Source organism: Lissotriton vulgaris, chromosome 5, assembly GCF_964263255.1.
Source record: "Lissotriton vulgaris chromosome 5, aLisVul1.2, whole genome shotgun sequence".
Lineage (NCBI taxonomy): Eukaryota > Metazoa > Chordata > Amphibia > Caudata > Salamandridae > Lissotriton > Lissotriton vulgaris.
The window spans coordinates 665,527,362-665,548,441 of NC_141693.1; the positions used below are offsets into that span (position 1 = coordinate 665,527,362).

The window sequence follows — 21,080 nt, forward strand, 5'->3', positions numbered from 1 at the left end:
GTCAATCCTACACCATATCACTTCATCTGAGCGTGGTCTGCAGTTGGCAGGAAATGCGCAGCAATGCACCACCTGGCACCATGCCACAATGCACACCAGAGGCAGGCTGCACCACGCCACAATGAATACTTTACGCTTTACGAATACCAACAACTCCGCATCCAAGCTTGTCGTGAAAGGTCCTCGAATTTCAGTTTAGACGATGCATTTTAAAGTAACAAGGTAGTGTTGGTGCAAGTGTGCATCTCATATCAAACTTGTTTAGTATCAGTTAACTGTCAAACACACAGGACAGCACAAACCCCCCCAGTATCCCTTTAATATGCATACTCCCGCTGACCACACTTCCTGCCAGGGCCACTCTTCTCTCTCATCGGCACCTCCACGCCCCTGCCCTCATTCTAAGCAGGGCTTTCGGGCACTGTGGCCCAAACTCAAGGCCCTGGAGCTTGGCACTATCTTGTAGTGCAGTGCAGTACAGTGCTGCAGGTAATAAATGAATCACTGAGCAGAGCGGCTTGAACCTCGCCACGGCCGGCAGCCTTCAGAGAGCGGTGGACAGAAGGGCAGGCCCGCCGTGTGTAGACAAAGTACTGGTCCTGCAGCTCTTTCACGTTAAAGGTCCGTGGCAATTTGAGGGAACCACTGTGTCTGCATATTCGAATTATACTAACAGTCCAGAAGCAACAAAGTCCCTAGCTGGTGTTCAAGAGGAAACTGCGTCAGCTGGGGTTGAAAATGCCCTACTTTTCCTGAAAAAACTGAGTGGTGGCTGATGACTCCAATAATTTCTTCCACATGTCCAACACTACCATCCAGGGTCAAAGGTAGATAAAACTAGGGTCAGGTTGAGCATTCTTGAATGTTTGCTTTCAGAGAAGGCATTGAGAGGGCACACATCTAGAAATGGCTGAAGACCTCCATCCATCTTGGGCAACAGACAGCAGCCGGAATAACAACCACGTCCTACTTCTGGCCACAGCACCTTCTTCTCTGGTTTTTTGGCCAAAATGGAGTAAAGGTTCCCCGTCAGTCGCTGAGGAGACGGAGGAAGGTGCAGTGGAATGGAGTAGAGTAAGGGTAAGTTTTATCAATTGTGAAATATCTGCTGGCCCCAGCTTTTTTCCCCCACCAAGCGAGTCGCATCAAATGGCATGTCCATCAGGAAGGAGTGGATATCGCAATATAGCCCAATCACAGCCACGCATACAGGCAAATGATAACACCGGTGCCTATGGACCGCCCAATGGAATCGGTGGTGTCCTAGCCACAACGTATTGTGATCTTGACAGCATCACAACCATCTTGAATTGCCTTATATGGTACAGGGCGATAGTCTTCGAGAACACCAGGGAGGACTTGTGCCACAGAATCCCAGGGTGTGGGAGTCGTTTCCCAACAAACAACTGGCATTAATAGATGGAAGGGCTAAACATGGAGAAGAAAAGACATCTGCTGAATGCTTCCACTCCCTTAGATTCCCTATCAAGGGGAGTAGTGGGAAATGTTTTTGGGTTAGAGCAGCTAGTGGAAGCCTGCACTGTTAGATTTCTGGTGAGGGGTGCTGCAAAAGAAAAGCTGGGTCACAAAAGGCAGGGCGATGGCCACTGCAATTTATCCATTGACTGGGGACCAGAGCACGGTTTGGCACAATCCCTAAATATGGTTTCCCTCTGTGCCTTCCTTGTTTAAGAGAGAAAGGGTCTAGATGAGGTCTGCCTCGGTTGGAGGACTCCTGACAGAACATTAGCGTTAACATTCAAGTTGCTAAGCTAGAGGATGAGCACTTCGGCCGCCCTACACATCACATGGTGTAGGAAGCATATTCCTCTCTGGCTGGTCCAGGAGGAGAAAACAAGACCTGTGTCAGGGGATGTATTGAGGCCACTAGCCTCCTGTAAGCCCTCGTACCATTTCTCATTTTATTAGGGGTGGGCGTCCAGGGCGGATTTGGGTGCAACGTCTGTGGAGGTCAGACCCATGTTGGCTCTGCATCAGAGAGGACAATTGGGACGCTTCTTCAGGTGCCTAAGTCTGCATCTGTGTTGAGATGCCCGGAGACGTCGTGGGTCGTGACATCAGCAGCTGAGTTGGAGGCAAGACAAGTGCAGAGAGTCGAGCTAGCCTCGAGGGCGAACCTGCAGGCGGTATCGCAGATGGAAGACTGCTCGGTTCCTTGAGGACCAAAAGTGCACCAGAGGGATTCATCAGGGATCCAAAGAGCTGGAGCATGGCTGCGTGTAACTCTGACTTTTATAGTTCTTTCCTGTTCTTCGCTTCAGCAAACACAACAAAACGCTCTTTTTGAATTTAGGCGGTGGAGTCTCTCCTGTTCCTTGGAGGGGTGAGGTGGCTCAAAGAAGGTTGGCAGCTTAATGTTTTGGCCAACATTAAGGGGGATCACAACCTTGGGGAGGAATGAGGCTCGGGACGATTAACAGCTAGTAATGCCTATGGGATGGCAGGGCGAAAATATGTATCCTGCAAGTCCAACACTACAATCCGGTCTCTGGGACCTAGGGCAGACAGAGAGACCATTTTGAATTTTTTTCCTTTTTCAGTAGGTAGTTGAGAGGGTGCAGGTTTAGAATAGGATGAAATCCTCCATCCTTTTTTGGGGATCAGAAAGTAGAGGGAATAGCACCCACAACCTACTTCTGATGTCAGCACTCTCTCAATGGCTCTTTTGGAAATAGGACCTGTACTTCCTGTCACAAAAGAGGCAGGGGGTCCTCCGTCAGATGATCTGAGGACAGTGGAGATTTCATAAGGGTAGGACATAACACCGCTGGACCATCTGAAGCACCCATTTGTCCGAAGTTATTGTTTTGCATTGGGGTTTGTGGTGCCGGATCCTATCGCCAACCAACGATCCATGATGTTGCGAGCATATATTAAAGGTGCTTTGAGGCTGCAGCAGCTGGATGATAGGCAAACTTGGAGTGGTACTAGGAATATGACAAATGCTTCAACTTCTTGGACTTCTTTTTATGGGACTTACTGGATGAAGTCAGAGACCGTTTTGATGATTGGCACGAATGACTAACAGAGGTTGCTGAACCTTCCTTACGAATAGGTCCTGGAGCGGTGCATAGACGAGTGTTGAGTGGCCAAGAACTTCAAGGCTCACTCTTGGATTGCATTAGGATGCATGGTCTAGCACGCCGTACAGGCCCTGGAGTCATGATCCGGTTCCAGGCAGTAAAGGCAAGCCAGTTGGGGGTCTGTCACAGACAACTGCCTGTGAAATGCACCACAATGCTAAAAACCTACTGGTTTCTTTGGCGACATATTCCTAAACGTGGAGAAAAAAGGCACACTGGTCAAAGTTTCAACAAAAGTGTTGAAAAAAATCCAGTCAAAAATTAAATGACGGGAGCTTGATCCGCACTGATGGTGTAGAAAAGAATGAACTGAGGTCAGCGTGCAAGGGTGACACCTATGTATGTACCACGCATGTCACTTCTGAAACAGATGACGAAACGGAGCCGATTGACAACCTACCGGTACACAAGGGGACTGCTCAGAAAACATTTCCAGATCTAGTCTGATGCAGATTCTAAGGAAAGAAATCTGCGGCTAGAAGTTTCCATCAGATTGCTTGAAAAAAATAACTGATTCAATGTGTTCTAAAATAGTACAGGAAACCTCATTTGTAGGCTGTTTCTCAATCTGCTAAAGCATGTAATCGAAACAATCAACACAAATATAACTGGTTATCTACCAATGATCAATGCGCCTTTTACTTTTCTCCCAAGTGTCACTCCTTCCAACCTTCCTTCCACCAAAGTCTCATGTAGTGTTTGCACCACTGGCATTCTGACTTGCAGGGACTGTCAACCTGGTGCTTTTTAGAAGTTAGACTTTTCTCCAAAAACCTAAAAAATGACAACATTCTCCTACTTTGCCGGTTAGATGGCTATTCTGACTATGACAGAGTTGATTAAAATACACTGCCTATGCAAAACAATGTATGTGTTTTCACTGATTCTTTTCATATTAATTGTTTTAGTGGAGAACTGTGCTGCTGGAGCATTTGCTTCCTCTAGCAGAACTGCTTCGTCCACCCACCGTGTTTCAAAGATGGCAACTAACTTTTTTGAAACTTCAATATTTTACAATCAAAAAATGCAATTCTCAGTCACCAAAAATTAAATCATTTGGAAGTGCTTCACAGCAATGAATAACCCAAGCACAAAATCAAGGGAATCTGTGATCCATGAACAGATCTTCAATTACGGTAGACATAATGATCAATAATCATTTATTGTCCAGTACCTTTCTTCTTGTGTGAATTACCTGATATAGAATCCATCTCCTGGCAAACCCTTAATCCTACTGAACTCCTCTATCATGTACTGGACCTTCAAACAAATATTTTGTCCTGGCTTCATCATTTCCAGGTAAGCCTCCTCAGCAGTTTTGTTCTTCATGTCCACTGAGGCATACTGAAATGTAAATGTTGAGAAAACATTGAAAACCAAGCAATACAGCCTCTGATCCTCACAACGTACCCAGAAATTAGACACTGCCACAGACTTTTAACACATTACATCTATCCCTCGTGTGGCCATACAAAACACAGTGTGTAAACAAGATACATAATAATCATTCATATTAAGCCTCAACAGTAATACATGTGAATTACATTTTAGGTAGTTATGTCATTTTATTTTAAATATTACTCTTCATGCCAGGTTTGTTATTCTAAATTTCAATAACAACCACAAGTAATTGGCAACGGAGAACAGAACCAGTGTGCTCTTTGTTGAAAGGTGAAAAAGAATCCTTCATACAGTAGGATTAGGATGTTTTAAATTACCTGAACTGAACACATTCAAAGAAGCCCAATGTAGGTGACAAAAAAAACAACAACAAAACATCTGATCAGAGGCCCAATTATTTGTATGGTTCCCATGGGCTATAACTGTCAATTTGAATTTAGACTAGAGGATGGCATAATCTAATAGGGAGAGGAAAAAATCTAGAAAGGACTCTCTGCCTATTCACATTTGCACTCAAATTAGTTGATGGACCTATCATAATGTTTGCTTTTTTCAGACACCAACTGTCAGATTCTATCTTTAAGAATGTGTAAGGAAATGCCTCTTTTTGTATGGTCACCCAAAGGTTTTTTGACTGATCCTGCTAGGTTATCGACTCTGAGTCCACACATGGCCTGCTACCCAGACCCCAGTGCTAGTGCCCTGACCCCAAAACGTGATTGTTACATTGGCTATACCCAATTGGCATAGGCTAACTTACCTGTAATTATTGTTGTTGCTAAATGTATATGTATTTCCATTTAAATTCATATGTATGCACTCGCACTAACATGAGGCCCAGAGCTCCAAAGGGCTTCCTATCTGACCTTGCCTGGACAAGCTTCCAGCAGCTATTCTGACTCAGCCTTAGAGGTCCCTTTCCTTGTCCTGACGTCATCATAAGTTTCCTTAACAGGTTGTGCAAGTTGCTTACACAGTGCTGAGCCTGCCTTTCTGGTCTGCCCATATCTAGCCATTTATGATTGTCATGTTACACATCCCTGTTAGACATATTAGGCTTGGTGCTTTATTCTAGTTCTGCTGACATGGCATTACTCAATGTATATAGCACCTAGAAACCTGGCACTCTGGGAAGAAGCGGTCTGAGATCCCCTAAGGCAGGAGACCCGACTTCTTCCTTGCTAATTAGCAATGATCCATGCTTTGGTACCAATAAATAAATGTCACTCTGTTTCTAAGCCAAACTGCTATGTCTGGTGAGTTTCATTCATGTGCTCCTGGGAGGGTGCCAGTATTTCTCCATCAATTGTACCCAGGCCCTGTAAGTTAGAGTCACCACAGGGATCGCAGCAGTGTCTGTGACACCCTGGCTGTGAATAAGGTATAAAAAAAAGTCTGACATTTTACCACTGCAGACTGGAATAGCAGTTTTGAACTTTGTGTACAAAGTCAAAGGTTCTTCTGAAACATGCGTAACTCACCCCTACGACAGCCTTACCACGCCTTAAGCCAGGGTGTCGCATATTTCATGGCCAGGACATGTGTTTTATGTGTCCTGACAGTAAAAACGAGAAACTGTTGTTTTTACTGTGGAAAGACATGGTTGCCCGGTTGTTGAGTACAAGGTTACATGCTGACCCCCCTCAGCTGTGCTAACTCCTGAACAGTGCAACCAAAGTTGGTACTCCAAGGTATCAAACAACTCGTTATATACATTTTGAGTTGAGAACCAAGTCAGGCGTAAAGTAACAAGTTCGAATCAATATAAGGGTAAGAGAAGAACAAGTTACTTACCTTCGGTAACAATATATCTGTAAGAAACATAGGTGAGTTATAGATTCCTTGCCTTAGAATTTCCCCCAGGTGTCAGACTGGATCCGGAGAACTTTGTCAGCAGTACCCTTGCACGTCGAAAGGTGGCGTCGGTCGGCTCCGTGTTCGCCGTTGGCGCCGTGGTTGCCGGGATGACATCGCAGCAGCTACTTAGACGCCGCCTTCACGTGCTGATGTCAGTTCTCTACGCGACTTTCCACGCCAGAAGCACAGAGCCATGCAAGGTACTGACAACTGGTGCACAAAACTAGGGCCCTGAAAGGAAGTCCTTAACACTAGAAGTCAGTTCGCAGAACGGGGAGGATGGGTGGGGCGGTAAGGAATCTATAACTAACCTATGCTTCTTACAGATATATTGTTACGGAAGGTAAGTAACTTGTTCATCTGAAAGAAACAGTTAGTTATAGATTCCTTACTTTAGAATAGATACAAAGTTCACACCAGACAGTCCTGGAGAACTACACAGCTAAAAAAGCTGTTTCTCAGGACTTGGCTGTCCAGGCAGTAGTGTTTAGTGAACGTGTGCAGAGATGCCAAAGTAGCTGCCTGACAGATGACATTGGGGGGGGACTCATCGTCCCAAAGCAGTAGTAGCTGCTGTCGCTTGATGGAATGGGCACGCAGCCCCAGTGGAGGCTCTTTCTTTGCCAAGGAATAGCAAGCCTTAATGCACAAAACAACCCACCTAGAGATGGTCCGTTTGTGCACGGACCAGCCTTTCTTGACGTCCACATAACCCACAAAGAGCTGGTCATCGACCCAGAATTGTTTGGTGAGATCCAAATAAAAGGAAAGCGCCCGTTTTAGATCCAGACGGTGGAGCCTCTCTTCTTCTTTTTAAGGATGCGGAGACGGAAAGAAGGTGGGAAAAGGTATGGTTTGGCCAATGTGGAAAGAAGTAATCACCTTGGGAAGAAAGGACTGTCTGGTTCTTAGTACAACCTTGTCCGGATGAACAGCCAGGAAAGAAGGTTTTGAAGAAAGAGCCTGGAGCTCACTCACCCTGCGAGCAGAGGTGATGGCAACCAGAAAAGCAGACTTTAAGGTAAGAAGTCTGAGAGGACAGTTATGAAGTGGCTTAAAGGGAGCGCACATGAGGTAAATCAGAACCAAGTTCAAGTCCCACTGAGGCTTTACAAAGGGAATAGGAGGAAAAAGATGAGTAATGCCCTTGAGGAAGCGATTTACAACAGGGGACTTGAAAAGAGAAGGCTGGTCAGGAAGCCTAAGAAAGGCTGAAATGGCCGATAGGTAGCCCTTAAGAGTGCCCAGAGCAGAGCCCTGCTGGGCAAAAGAAAGGAGGAACAAGAGAACCTCAGAAGGAGGGGCAGAGAGGGCATCCACCGCCTTTGCTGATAGCAGACTCTTTTTTTTTATCCAATCCGGAGCCACAAGAATGAATTGGGCCCGGTCATGCTTGATCTTCAGCACTCTGGGCAGAAGTGGTATAGGCGGAAAGGCGTACAGAAGACCGTGACTCCACTGCGACGAATAGCTCCACCTGCCGCCTTGGAGATTCCAACGTGCAGAATTGCTGACATTGCGCATTCTCTTTGGTGGCGAATAGATCTAACCAAGGCTCTACCCACAGCTGAAAGAGACCTTACACCACCTCCGAGTGAAGACGCCATTCATGATCCATCATGCGGCTGAGTTCGTCCGCCCTGGGCTTCAGAGAACCTGCCAGGTGGTGAACCACCAGGGATATGCCCTGATGTTCCAGCCATGTCTAGAGACCGCGAGCCTCTTGACAAAGGGGCCACGATCCCACTCCACCCAGTTTGTTGCAGTACTACATGTCAGTGGTGTTGTCTATGAACACCAGCACTACCCTTTCCCGAATAAAGGGGAAGGAATGCCTTTAGTGCAAGACGGATCTCCCGGAACTCCAGAAGGTTGATGTGGAGCCCAGACCCAGCCGGAGACCAGAGGCCTCTGAACTCCGCCTCTCCCATGTGGCCGCCCCATCCAGAAGTGATGTGTCCGTCACCGTCGTGTATTCTGGTTGAGGAAGGGAGAGGGATCTGCTGTTGACCCAATCCTGGTTCGTTAGCCACCGCTGCAATTGTTGTGCAGTGCCTTCCGAGATCTGGACGAAATTGGACAGGTTCCCCTGATGTTGTGCCCACTGGAACTTCAGGTCCCACTGCAGAGACTGCATATGCCACCTGGCATGATCTACCAGCAGGATGCAGGAGGCCAGGAGGCCCAACAGCCTCAGGGTCATTCTGACCGAAACCCGAGATAGGCTGAAAGATCGGAATCATAGCCCAAATATCCTGGACTCACTGCTCAGGAGGATAAGTCAGAAACTGTGCCGTGTCCAGAATCGCTCAGAGGAAAAAGAGCTTCTGAGAGGGAATCAGGTGTGACTTTGGCACGGTTGTAGGGAACCCCAGCGAGTGCAGGAGGTCCGCAATAGTCTGGAGGTGGGTGACAACAGCCTGGGACGAGCCCGCCTTCAACAGCCAGTCGTCGAGACAGAGGAAGACTGGAACCCCTGAACTGCGCCGATGAGCTGCAACCACTGCCATCACTTTTGTTAACAGTGAGGGGCACTGGTAAGGCCAAAGGGAAGCACAGTAAAAATGAAAGTGCTCATTGCCTACGGTGAACCACAGGTAATGCCGGTGGGCCAGCAAGACGAGGATGTGAAAGTAAGCATCCTGCAAGTCCAACACTACCATCCAGTCTTTCGGGTCTAGGGCAGACAAGACCTGAGCAAGTATGAGCATCTTGAACTTCTCATCCGGAAGACAGGACCCGAGCTAGCGTCATCATTTTGTACTTCTCCTTCCGGAGGAAACGGTTGACGTTCCTGAGATCCATGTTAGGACACAGGACTTTGTTCTTGTTGGGCACCCTAAAGTAGTGGGAATAGCAACCACAACCCACTTCTGGGACAGGAACTATCTTGATGGCTCCCTAGGCCAGGAGTGCCGAAACATCCTGTTGGAGAAGGGCCAGAGTATCCTCCAACTTTTGATGGTACTGAGGTGGCATGGATGGATGGGTAGTCTTGGGGGGCCGCGGGGGGTTATGCCCCTTCGGACTATTTAGAAAACCCATCGGTCCGACGTGATGGTGGGTCAGTGTGGGAGGTGATGGCGAATCCTGCCACCCACTGGCGACTGGTGGCCTTGAAAGGTCAGACTAGGAAGGTTTGGAGGCTGCGGCAGAGGGGGCTGTGGTGGACTGGTCCGCCCGCTGACCCAGAGAACCACTGCAGTGGTTCCCACATTCCCGACCACGCAGGGGCTGAATAGCTTGCGCTGGCCTGTGGCTCTGGGAGGGATGTGGCGGGGCATCCTTTCCTAAGCCCCGAAAGGGGCGAAAACCAGACTGCGCAGGGCGGGTGGTGGAGAGACCCAAGGACCTGGCCGTAGCCAGAGAGTCCTTAAATTGCTCCAGCACGTTGTCTGCCGTGTCCCCAAATAGGTGACGGCTATCAAAGGGCATGTCCATAAGAGTGGATTGGACATCCCCTGAAAATACAGTCACCCTCAACCAGGCGTAGCGTCGAAGGGCTACAGACGTGGAAATCGTCCTGCCTAGTGAGTCGGCGGTATCCAGCCCACAGCGGATGGTACATTTTGCTGCGTCTTTCCCTTCGGCAACTGCCGGAGAGAGTACAGCCCGGGCCTCCTCCGGGCACCGGGGCAGCACTTGCGCAACCGTATCTCACATGGAGTGGGTGTAACGGCCAAACAGACAATGCAGTGTTTACCGACTGCAGTCCCAAGCTGGAGGAAGAAAACATCTTCTTCCAAAGATGGTCCAGCTTTTTGGATTCCCTATCAGGTGGGGCATTAGGGAATGTGCCTTTGAAGGTGGAGGCTTGGACCACCAAGCTCTCAGGAGTGGGATTTTGGGAAGGGAAAATCGGTTCGGCCGGGGCCGGGCGGTGGCATCGGGCAATCATCCTATCCACAGGAGCCCCTGTGTTGGGCCTCAACCAGGTGCCCCAAAGTATGTCAGTGAGGGCTTCATTAAATGGTAGCAGGGGCTCCGAGAGCTCGCTGCTGGTTGAAGCACCTCTGTCAGGAGGTTAGTCTTGACTGACACCAAAGGTAGCTCTAGGTTGAGAGCCTCGGCCGCCCTATGCAGCACCAAGGCGTAATACGCTCCCTCCTCCATAGCCACGGTAGGAGGAGACAACATGACATGGTCTGGTGAGGTATTCAGACTACTGGCTTCCCCCAGTTCCGCTCTCCAGTCCGGTTTGTACCCCAACTGGTCAGTTAAAGTGTCTACAGACCCCTCACAGTCCTCCACACCTTCTTCTGGGTGCCAATCTGGTCTAAAAGAGCCAGGGGTAGAACAAGGGCACAAAAGTACCCGCCGGTGCCGGATCCGGCGTTGGTCTGTGTCTACATCGAAGAAGAGGCCGAAGTCGACGTCGCTGGGGACACAGCAGACGCCTTCTGCGGACATGGTGAAGGTGGAATCGGTGCCGGGGAGGTGTAACCAGGTTGACCAGCGCCCATCCGGATCCAGGCCTGGATCCAAGGGGACCCTGTGGCGCCGGGGCCGAAGCCACCAACATCGAAGGTCCAGGGCCCCCAGCCAAATCTGCGGGGCCTGAAGGCGCACGGGCGGAGTCGGACTGCCAAAAGATGGCATGCATCTCTTCGTAAAATTGGCGACGCTGGGCAGGGGTCGCTCTGGGTCCCGGGAAGGGAGGGAAACTCAGTCAGCCCTTCGGGCTCCGCACGCAGTGCCGCAGTAAGGGCACTTCCTGCCTCCCTCATTGCTTCGGCCGACCAACGGGGAGAAGTCGAAAGAAAGACGATGCTTCTTCAACTTCTTCTTCTGCTTCGACTTACCTGAGTAGTGCGAAGACTTAGAAGACTGGTGGTGGTGGCTCCTCGACCTCCCACAACAGGGACCTCAAACTGCAAAGTTCTGACTGCCGGGTCTCGAGAAGCTTTTGGGACTGCTCCCGCAAAGACTCAGCTTCATGGTCTGGCAGTCGGAGCACGACTTGGGATCGCATTCGCTCTACAGGCAAAACAAGCGCACGCGGTGCGAATCAGTCACTGAAATCAGTTGGCTACAGGAACCGCAGGCCTTGAAACCGGGCATCACTTGTGCATCAGGAGTTGATAGACTCAGCAAAAAGGAGTCTCCAAAAGTCGAGAAAAAGTCCGTCAAAAAGTGACTGTAGGTACCGCTCTCTCCGGATCTACGCAGGCTGGGGCAGAAAAAGAAAAAACTGATGTCAGCGCTTGAGGGTGACATCCAAGTAGCTACCGTAACGTCATCCTGGCGACCACAACGCCAATGACCAACACAGAGCCAACCGACGCCACCTTCCGACGCGCAGGGGTACTGCTGACGAAAAACTTTACGGATCCAGTCTGACGCCTGGGGGTACTTCTAAGGTAAGGAATCTATAACTAACTGTTTCTTTCAGATAGCCAGGCTAGGGCTATGTGCATATTGTTTAGATTGTTAGGGACTTTTAATGACGAAATGAGCAAAGGCATAATCTATTTTTTTCATTTCTTCTTCACTTCAAAAATGTTCTGTTCTTCTTCCTCATTGCCTGGAACTTGAAACGCTGACTTCCTTTCAGGTCTCAAAATTTGACACCATACTCATTGTTGAAGTCGTCTTGTGTTAGTTTGGTGGACATAATGAACGCAAAGTTATAGTGTTGTGTACCAAGTGCTTCAGTTTCTGGATTACAGAGTTATATTTTCAGCAAAATACACAATTGTCTGACAGTTTCATTCTTATCCATTTGTAAACTCTTATTACTGAGCCCCTGAAAGTGATTCTCAATGAAAAGTAATGTTGTACACAGATTAGAATTTGAAGGTTATCTACTCTATCTTTCCTGAAAGGTAGCTAGTAGATGTCATACAATCTGAAGAGGAGTAACTGCTCACGGTCTGGTAAAGATCATCTCCATGTGCCCGTCCATTCCATTGCTACACTAACTTCTTAGACCACATGGAGAGTTCTGGAACACATTTAATTTAATTTTGTCTCAGCCAGTTTTCTTAAACAACGTTTACATCTGAAACTTGGTCTGGAAAGAAACTTAAAGTGGAGTCCTAAGCTGGTACAGCAATCCTACAAAGTCGAGCCAAGCCATGGAAGTTAGAGTGTCTCTGACACTTAATTATACTCAGACAAGTGAAAGCAAACACAAAGGAGAAAAGAATATATAATCTAAACACCTAGGGTTTTCACCTGCTCAATCATTGCCCTGTGCAGAATTGTGCCAAATGCAAAGGTCTGATGAAAACAGGTACCATTGTTGGGATACGCACAGTCCGCTTGATAGGTGTATTAAAGAATGTGAGATATCCTGACCGGGCTCTAAAAAAAAGTTTGTCACCGTCAACGCTTTGGAATGAAGATTTCCCTCTCGCAGGAAAAGTACTAATAGAGTATTCCTGAAAGTGAACATATTCAAAGTACTGGGAAGCAATGGTTGCTGGTACCTTAAATATTTGGTGGGATGAACACTGACCAGCAATGCCTGGGTGGGGGTGGGGGGTGGGGCAACAAGATATGGGAACAAGGTGTTCAAAATGGTAGAAATACGCACCACCTTTTATACCCCAATGATCTTTTAATTACAGTGTAATGGATTCATCCGGGGGCTCTACATTAGACCATCATTGGACCTATCTCTGATATTTGGATGTTAAAATGTCCTATTACAATTTTAGAAATGTACAGACTAATCGTTGACACCATGTTGCTGGAACGAAATGACTAGCCTTAAAAAAGCCTATGGCTTTACTTACCACATAGTGCGAAACACGTGTCGGCTGTTCTCTTTCTTTAATAACTTATTCAGTGAAGATTTTTAAATGAGTGAAATGGATTTAATCAAGTGGTGAATAAAAATAACTATTCTCACTTAAATCAAGCTTTATTACTGTGCTGTATTTTAATAGGAAATTACGCTACTGACCGGAATACACGCCTTTGGAAAGGAGAAACATATGCTCACAACCCCTCCCCTACCTGTTAATTACAGAGCCTGGAAACGGAAGAACTGTAACATGACGTGCTACTTCGCTCTCTTTCTCTCCATATATGTATGTATACATATATATATATATATATATAGATATATAGATATGGTTCAGCAGAGGAACAATCATAAGAGACTCCCCCTTCCCCTGCTTATCTGTGCTTAGTGTCCAGGGATTCCTTTGAATATTGGATATTCCTAGTAAAATTGTGTTTTCCACATCCATCCTAGATGAGTCACTGATGCAGGGAGTAAATGGAAGACATAAAAATATTGTATATTGGCCTTTACCTGCCGCCATTGAATGAAGCATTCATAATCAGAACACTCTTCGGCTGTGTCCACTTCTCTTCGTTTGGGCTTACCTGTCGTGCGAAGTCCTTGTTATTACATTACCATAACTCAAACAGGGGAGCTGACAAGAATGAGACTGATCTGGAGGATTGTTTGGAATAGCGTTCTGTTTCCTTTCTGTTAACTAAATATGAATTTTTTGGGACAGTAACGTTGGCTAGAAGTCACAACAAGGCAGTGTAACCCTTAACGACCATAGCTACTAAGTGCCACGTGTGGCACCTTTTAGCTAGTACTGATTATTTAGGCACTACAAAGTGTTAATAAAGTGACTACAATTCCCAGAATGCAGTGTTCTGTTGGGCTAAAAGGGATACACAGGATCAAGTGTCACTACAGCTACCTAGGAGGAGCCAAGTTGTTTCTCTGTGCTAAATACTGGGTGAAGTGCCTAAAAGTACATTGGAGTGTAACTTGGGGAAACACAGCGCTACGCCCTTGTAATGTGATTTTTTATAACGCAAACTGTGGCTGACGAGGTGTTGTAGCACTTTATACACATAACTTCTGAGGTCACTAAGTGCGTATACAGAGGTACGCTGGTGCGATTGATGTATATGATCTGTGGCAGCAGCGGCGGGTCATCATCTGCTGATAGAGATGCCAAATGACTTCCGGTTAATAGGATGTATTACGTTCTGTACGGTCATTTAACAAATTGTTGTATTCTGGGAGCTGTAGTCTTGTTGAAGATACATTGAACCAATTGGCCTGAAGCACAAAAAACAATGTTTAAATTAAAGTGCAGGACTGGAAAGTTGTGTCTAGGTAGCGGAATATCATCTGGGAAACCTATGTGTAGCTTCTGTTGCATCATAGTGATTGTATGTCACACTGCAGATCTTAGTGTGAAAAATGTGCTTAAAAATCTTTGATGCGAATGTAGTGCAGGTTGCTGCAGGTAAAAAGTGAATGGCTTGTTATCTTAAAGAAACAGGCGCCCCCCCACAGAGTGCTCTAAAACAAGGAGAGATAGTGTGTTGTGTAAATTCAAGCCATTAATTTCACTACTGTCTTAGATCCATCAGCGGTGTAGACCGCTCATTTTTTTTAAAACTCCCTGGCAGGTCATTGGCCTTCCTAACCACCAGTAGCAGGTGAGTAGGGGTGGGGGATTGGGGGGATTTTAAGTGGAGTGCCAATTGTTATCAGAAATTCAGTGGGGATATCAACTACCCGACAAGGAGACAAAGAAAAAAAAGATTTAACAGAATAAATTGCTTTTACCAGAAGTATATTTACCTCAAGAATGGCATCTCCTATAACTAATCCATTAGAGCCATGAGCTGGACTGTCATCTTCCACATCCATCACAAATATTCCATGAAGGTTTCCGCCACAAATCTGGACCCCAAGATCCACTTGAGATTTGCGGATGTTGACTATTCTAGGATCAAGAGTCCTTTGGCTTGTCACCACAGATTGTCTGACAAAAAGGAGCAAATAGGTAAAGAATTATTGAAAAAACTGATATTTATATATGCTTTCTTCTAAAAAAACTAAACAATATTCAGGTTACAGCAGTGACCAATTTGCTTGCACTAGTTCAATACTTCAAGACATTATGAAATTACAACAGAACTCCAGCATCCGTCTCACATAAAGGTTAATGTTAAACTTCACCTACTTTGAACAGCGTAAAAGCTGAAGCATTTAACAAAACATGTAGGAATTCACATCATTAGAGCCACCCAGTTTGTCTGCATTAGTTAGTAGCAGCATAAGGAATATGCTACTTACCAGTATGCATCTGTTCTTGGCATGCAGGGCTGCTGACATTCATATCTTGTGCATAGATAGCCGCCTAGTGTTGGGTCCGGATGATTGCACTTTGTTGTGTTGGAAGAGTCTTCGAAATATCACAAGATAGGTGACTCCTCCCTTGGACTACAGTGCGCACAGGCATCTTCTCCATCCTCAGATTGTTTTTTGCCATTGTGGCAGAGATGGAGATAGTAAAGTAAGAGATGGCCATGCCAGAGATAATGCTGCAGCTGCTACAGGTACCGGGGAGGAGGGCGGGCGATATGAATGTCAGCAGGCCTACATGCAAAGAACAGATGCATACTGGTAAGTAGCATATGCCGTTCGAGGCATGTGGGCTGCTGAATTCATATCTTGTGCATAGACTGTATAGGAGTATCTCCTCTAGTGGTGGCTACCTGTGCCAGCTGCAGCAGTTTTAAAAAGAGTTTTGAGGACAGCCTGGGCTACAACAGCTTGCTGTTTTGCTTGCACGTCTACACAGTAGTGTTTTGTGAAAGTGTGTATGGTGGTCCATGAGGCTGCCTTACAGATATCTTCAAGAGGAATATTTCCTAGGAAAGCCATGGATGCCCCCATTTTTCTTGTGGAGTGTGCTCTTGGGGGGGCGGTTAAAGTGCGTTTTGCCTTTTGATAGCTTATTTGAATGCATTTAACTATCCATCTGGCTATTCCTGATTTTGAAATTGGATTCCCTTTGTGTTGTGGTGCAAAAGCAACAAACAGTTGTTTTGTTTTCCTAAAGGATTTAGTTCTGTCCACATAATAAAGTAGAGCTCTCTTTACGTCTAATGTGTGCAGGGCTCTCTCAGCTACTGACTGTGGATTTTGAAAGAACACTGGCAGTTCTATTGATTGGTTGATATGGAAATTGGATACAACCTTAGGCATGAATTTAGGGTTTGTTCTAAGAATCACTCTCTTGGCATGTACCTGTATGAAAGGTTCTTGAATTGTTAGTGCTTGTAATTCGCTCACTCTTCTGAGTGAGGTGATGGCAACCAAGAATGCAACCTTCCACGTTAAGAATTGTAGTTTGCACAAATGCAGAGGTTCGAAAGGAGGTCCCATGAGTCTGGTAAGCACTATATTTAGATTCCAGACTGGGGAAGGGGGGTGCCTCGGAGGAATCACCCTTTTTAAACCCTCCATAAAGGCTTTGATTGATGGTACTCTAAACAGTGAAAGGTGTGCCTGTTTTGAAGATATGCTGCTATAGCGAGGTGTAGTCGTATTGAAGAGAATGCTAAGTTACATCTTTGTAGATGCAGAAGGTAACATACAATGTTTTGTATTGAAGGGTCTAAGGGGTTGATTTGATTATTGTTGCAGTAAACAACAAAGCTCTTCCATTTAGCTGCATAGCACGCTCGTGTGGTTGGTCTTCTTGCCTCCCCAATGATGTTCATGCAATCTGGGGGCAAGTTAAGGTATCCAAACTCTAAGACTTCAGGGGCCAGATCGCTGGGTTCATTTGATTGGGATCTGGGTGTCTGATTTCTCCATGGTTCTGAGTTAGAAGATGAGGTGCAAGGCACAGTCTTTGATGAGGAACTACTGATGTACAGGCATTTATATATATAGCGCACTACTTACCCGTAGGGTCCCAAGGCGCTTCGACCGCTGCGAAACCCTTCCTGGCTTCCCTGAGAGATGGTCCCTTAATGGGTATCTCCAGGGTGAGACCAGGCATCCCCGGCGGTCTGGTGGGGCCCTTAGTGAAGATGAGGCAAGCTAATGCCCAGAGTTGCCGAGTGTGGTCGCTGATCAGAGTGGGCACCAAGGCGAGAGAATTATCGAGTCCGCTGACCCTGGTCCAGAAACCTGCCGCGCCGGGAATCGAACCCTGGTCCCAGGCCGTCCTCTGCTCATGGGTCTGTCGCCTCTAACAAGTGAGCCACACTACTTCACTGAAAGTTCCAGGAACGTTGTGTACCACAGTTGTCTCGCCCATGTGGGAGCAACTAGGATTAGTGTGAGTGATTGTTGGTGCAGTTTGCGTGCCACCAGCGGAATCAGTGGTGCTGGGGGAAAAGCGTACGCAAATCTGCCTGACCAGTTCATCCATATCGCATTGCCTTGTGACAACGGATGTGGGAACCTGGCAGCAAAGTACTGGCATTTTGAGTTTTCGTTTGTGGCAAACAGGTCTATCTCTGGGTGCCCCCACTTTCTGAAGAATGGTTGGAGAACTTGGGGGTGAATCTCCCATTCGTGTGGTTGTTGGCTGTGCCTGCTGAGCAGATCTGCTATTTGATTGCCTTTCCATGAGAGGTGTTCTGCCAGGAGAAAGATATCTTTTGGAATTGCCCACTTCCATATGCTCTGTGCCAAGTGGGACAGTTGTGGAGAGTGTGTTACTCCCGGTTTCTGGATATAGTACATTGCTGTCATGTTGTCCCTCCGGATCAACACAGTCTTGCTGTACAATCATTTTTGGAATGCTTTTAGGGCTAGGAATATTGCTAGCAACTCTAGTTGGTTGATATGCAGTTTCCTTTGTTTGATTGTCCAGAGCCCTTGTACTGTGTAGTGAAGGAGGTGGGCTCCCCAGCCTGTCAGTGAGGCGTCCGCTGTTAGTACTAGTTGTGGAACCGGCTCTTGGAACAGTCGCCCCTTGGAAGGTTTTGTGGGTTCCACCACTGCAGAGAGTTGTGAGCGCGATTGTCTACCAACACTAGGTCTTTTAGTTGTCCTTGAGCTTGGTTCCACTGCCGTGCTAGGCATTCTTGCAATGGACGCATTTGGAGTCTGGCATGGGGGACAATGAATATGCAGGAGGCCATCATGCCTATGAGCTGCATGAAGACTCGAGCTGGAAGAGAGTGTTGTGGCAGAAATTTACGAATGAGCATCTGCATGCTGGCTATCCTTGCAGAGTTTGGGTATGCCTTTGCCACTGAGGTATCTATAGTAGCTCCCAGATATTGTTGTGTGTGGGACGGTTGTAGATGCGATTTCGGGTAGTTTATTGAAAACCCAAGACTGTGAAGCAGCTGAAGTGTTTGAGATGTGTCTCTTGCACACTGTTTGTACGATTTTGCTTGTATGAGCCAATCGTCTAGGTACGGGAACACATGGATGTGTTGCCTCCTGAGATGTGCAGCTACTGACGCTAAGCATTTTGTGAACACTCTTGGAGCAGTGGTCACCCCGAAGGGGAGAACCTTGAATTGGTAGCGTTGACCTTCTATTGTGAACCTGAGATATTTTCTGTGAGCTGGATGGATGGGTATGTGAAAATACGAGTCCTTGAGGTCCAATGTTGCTAGGAAGTCTCCTTGCTGTAGCAACGGGAGCACTTGCTGTAGTGTGATCATATGGAAGTGCTCCGACAGTATGTATTGATTTAGGGGTCTGAGGTCTAGTATTGGTCTGAGGGAGCCGTCCTTCTTGGAAATAAGGAAGTATAGGGAGTATACTCCTGTCCCTTGGTGCTGGAAAGGGACTGGCTCTATGGCCCCCTTTTCCAACATGCATTTCACCTCTTGTTGTAGCAGGGTGATGTGTTCTTTGGACATAGGACGGTGTCTGGGTGGTATGTTTGGTGGTGTTGAAGTGAGTGCTAGGCAATAACCATACTGGATAATTTGTCTCACCCACCTGTCCTTGGTAATTGCGTTCCAGACAGGTAGAAACTGTTGGAGTCTGCCTCCGACTGGTGTTAGGTGGTCTGGAGGTAGCGTGATGAAGTCACTGGTTTGTGGCAGTGGAGGCTCTGGTGTTATTGCCTCCACGTTCTCTTCCTTTGTTATTGTTGCCCCAATAACCACCTCTTTTGGAATTTTTGTTAAAGGAACCTTGGGTGTTGCCTTTGTAGTAAGAGGAGGTCTGTGAGGTATTGCCTCGCGTAGCTGCTCTGTATGAGGAGCGCCAAAAGGAGCCTCTGTGTTGCTCAAACTGCAATGCACACGTTGATTTTGCAGTTTCTGTGTCTTTCTTCATTTTGTCTAGAATGGTGTTGACTGCAGGGCCAAAAAGGTAGTCTTGATTGACTGGCTGGTTAAGAATGGTGGACAGCACCTCATTCTTAAAGTCGGAAATACGCAGCCATACATGTCGTCGTAGTAAAACGTTAGTGTTAATAGATCTGGCTGCGGTGTCGGCTGCGTCAAGCGCACATTTGATGGAGGCATTTGTAATGAATTTTCCCTCCTGTATGAGGTCATTAGCTTGGGCGTTAAAAGGCTCAGGGAGGTGTTGCATTAAGCTTTCAAGCTGATCATAGTGTGCCCTGTCGTAACGAGCTAGCAGAGCTTGTGTATTGGCAATTCTCCATGAATTGGAGGCCTGTGATGCTACCCTTTTACCTGAGGCCTCTAGTATTTTTGACTCTTTATCAGGAGGAGGAGTCTCCCCTGTTGTCTGTGAGTTGGCCCTTTTGCGTGCATTAGCCACTATCAGTGAGTCTGACCTCTGATGTGGGTAGGGTCTGTAGGGGCTGCTTTATATTTCTTTTCAATCCTAGGATTGATTACACGTGCCCTGGCTGTATCTTTAACTATATCAGGCGCGTGTTTTAACACTCCCTTTAGCATAGGAAGCGTTCTGACATTTTTTTCTGAAGTAGGGAAAGTGTCAAATAAGAAGTCTTCTTCTATAGGATCATTGTGCATGTCTACGTTGTGATACTGCGCTGCCCTATCTATTAGTTGGTTGAAGACTATGGTGTCGTCAGTAGGTGACGGCTTTGTTGGGTATGAGGAGACGTCAGGGACGGGATGGGTGTCATATGGGTCAGTTTGCTCCCCCCATGGTTCCTCTTGGGGGTTAGGATCTTCTGGAAAATCATAATCATGCTGAGGATCCTCCCATGTGTTTCCCTCATTGTCCCCATAGTGAGAAGGAGAGTAAGGAGCAAAAGGGGTAGTAGGAATAGTGGGATAGAAAGGAATTGAGGGTCTAGAGGGAGATGTCCCAAAGTCCTTCTTCTTTAGAGGAATAGGGGAATGAGAGTCAGTGTCCAGTGGTCTCTTCTTCCTGTGCAGGATTGTGACTTTACCAGTCTCAGGATTAATATATATTTTTGCCTGGTCGTCTGATGGATCTGGATGGAAGAGTTCTTCTTCCACTGTCCTTGGTTGTTTCTTTGACTTTTTTGGTTCCTTTGGGTCGATAACCCCTTCTGTTTCGACGACTTTCGGTGCCTTATTGCTTTTCTTCGGCTCGGACCCTTTCTTTGGGTCGACAAGTGATTTCGGGTCGACCGGGTCTTTCGGTTCGACACGTTTCTTGTGTTCGACAGGTTTTTTTCAGTTGACTGTCCTTTGTTGAGTCGATGGCTTTTTTGGGATCGACCGGTCTTTTTGGAGCACTTGGCTTTGGTTCGATAGCCTTCTCCGGCTGGATCACAGGCTTCGATATGGCACTCTTTACGTCGGCGACCTTCTTTGGTTCGGCGACCTTCTTTGGTCGGCGACCTTTGGCACAGCGGGAGTTTTTGGCTCGACGGCCTTCTTCGGGTCGACGGCCTTCGGCTCAGTGGCCTTCTTTGGCTCAACGGACTTTTAAGGTTCGGCGCCTTTTGACTCGACGGCCTTCTTTGGTTTGACGCTCTTTGGGTCGACGGCCTTCTTCGGGTCGACGCCTTTAGGCTGTACGGCCTTTTTCGGTTCGACGCCCTTCGG

The 21,080-nt window shown here is 47.0% G+C and overlaps 1 protein-coding gene across 8 annotated transcripts in view; it reads right to left on the reverse strand.

Annotated features, from left to right (window-relative positions):
- DLG5 (discs large MAGUK scaffold protein 5) overlaps positions 1–21,080 on the reverse strand; it is a 1,254,082-nt gene that overhangs the window by 392,852 nt on the left and 840,150 nt on the right. For all 8 annotated transcript variants that reach the window (XM_086922111.1, XM_086922103.1, XM_086922109.1 and 5 more), the window contains 2 exons: positions 14,932–15,115; positions 4,300–4,448 (listed from right to left, as the gene is read on the reverse strand). In XM_086922111.1, coding sequence (XP_086778237.1) covers positions 4,300–4,448; positions 14,932–15,115 — 333 coding nt within the window. The remainder of the gene's footprint in view (positions 1–4,299; positions 4,449–14,931; positions 15,116–21,080) is intronic.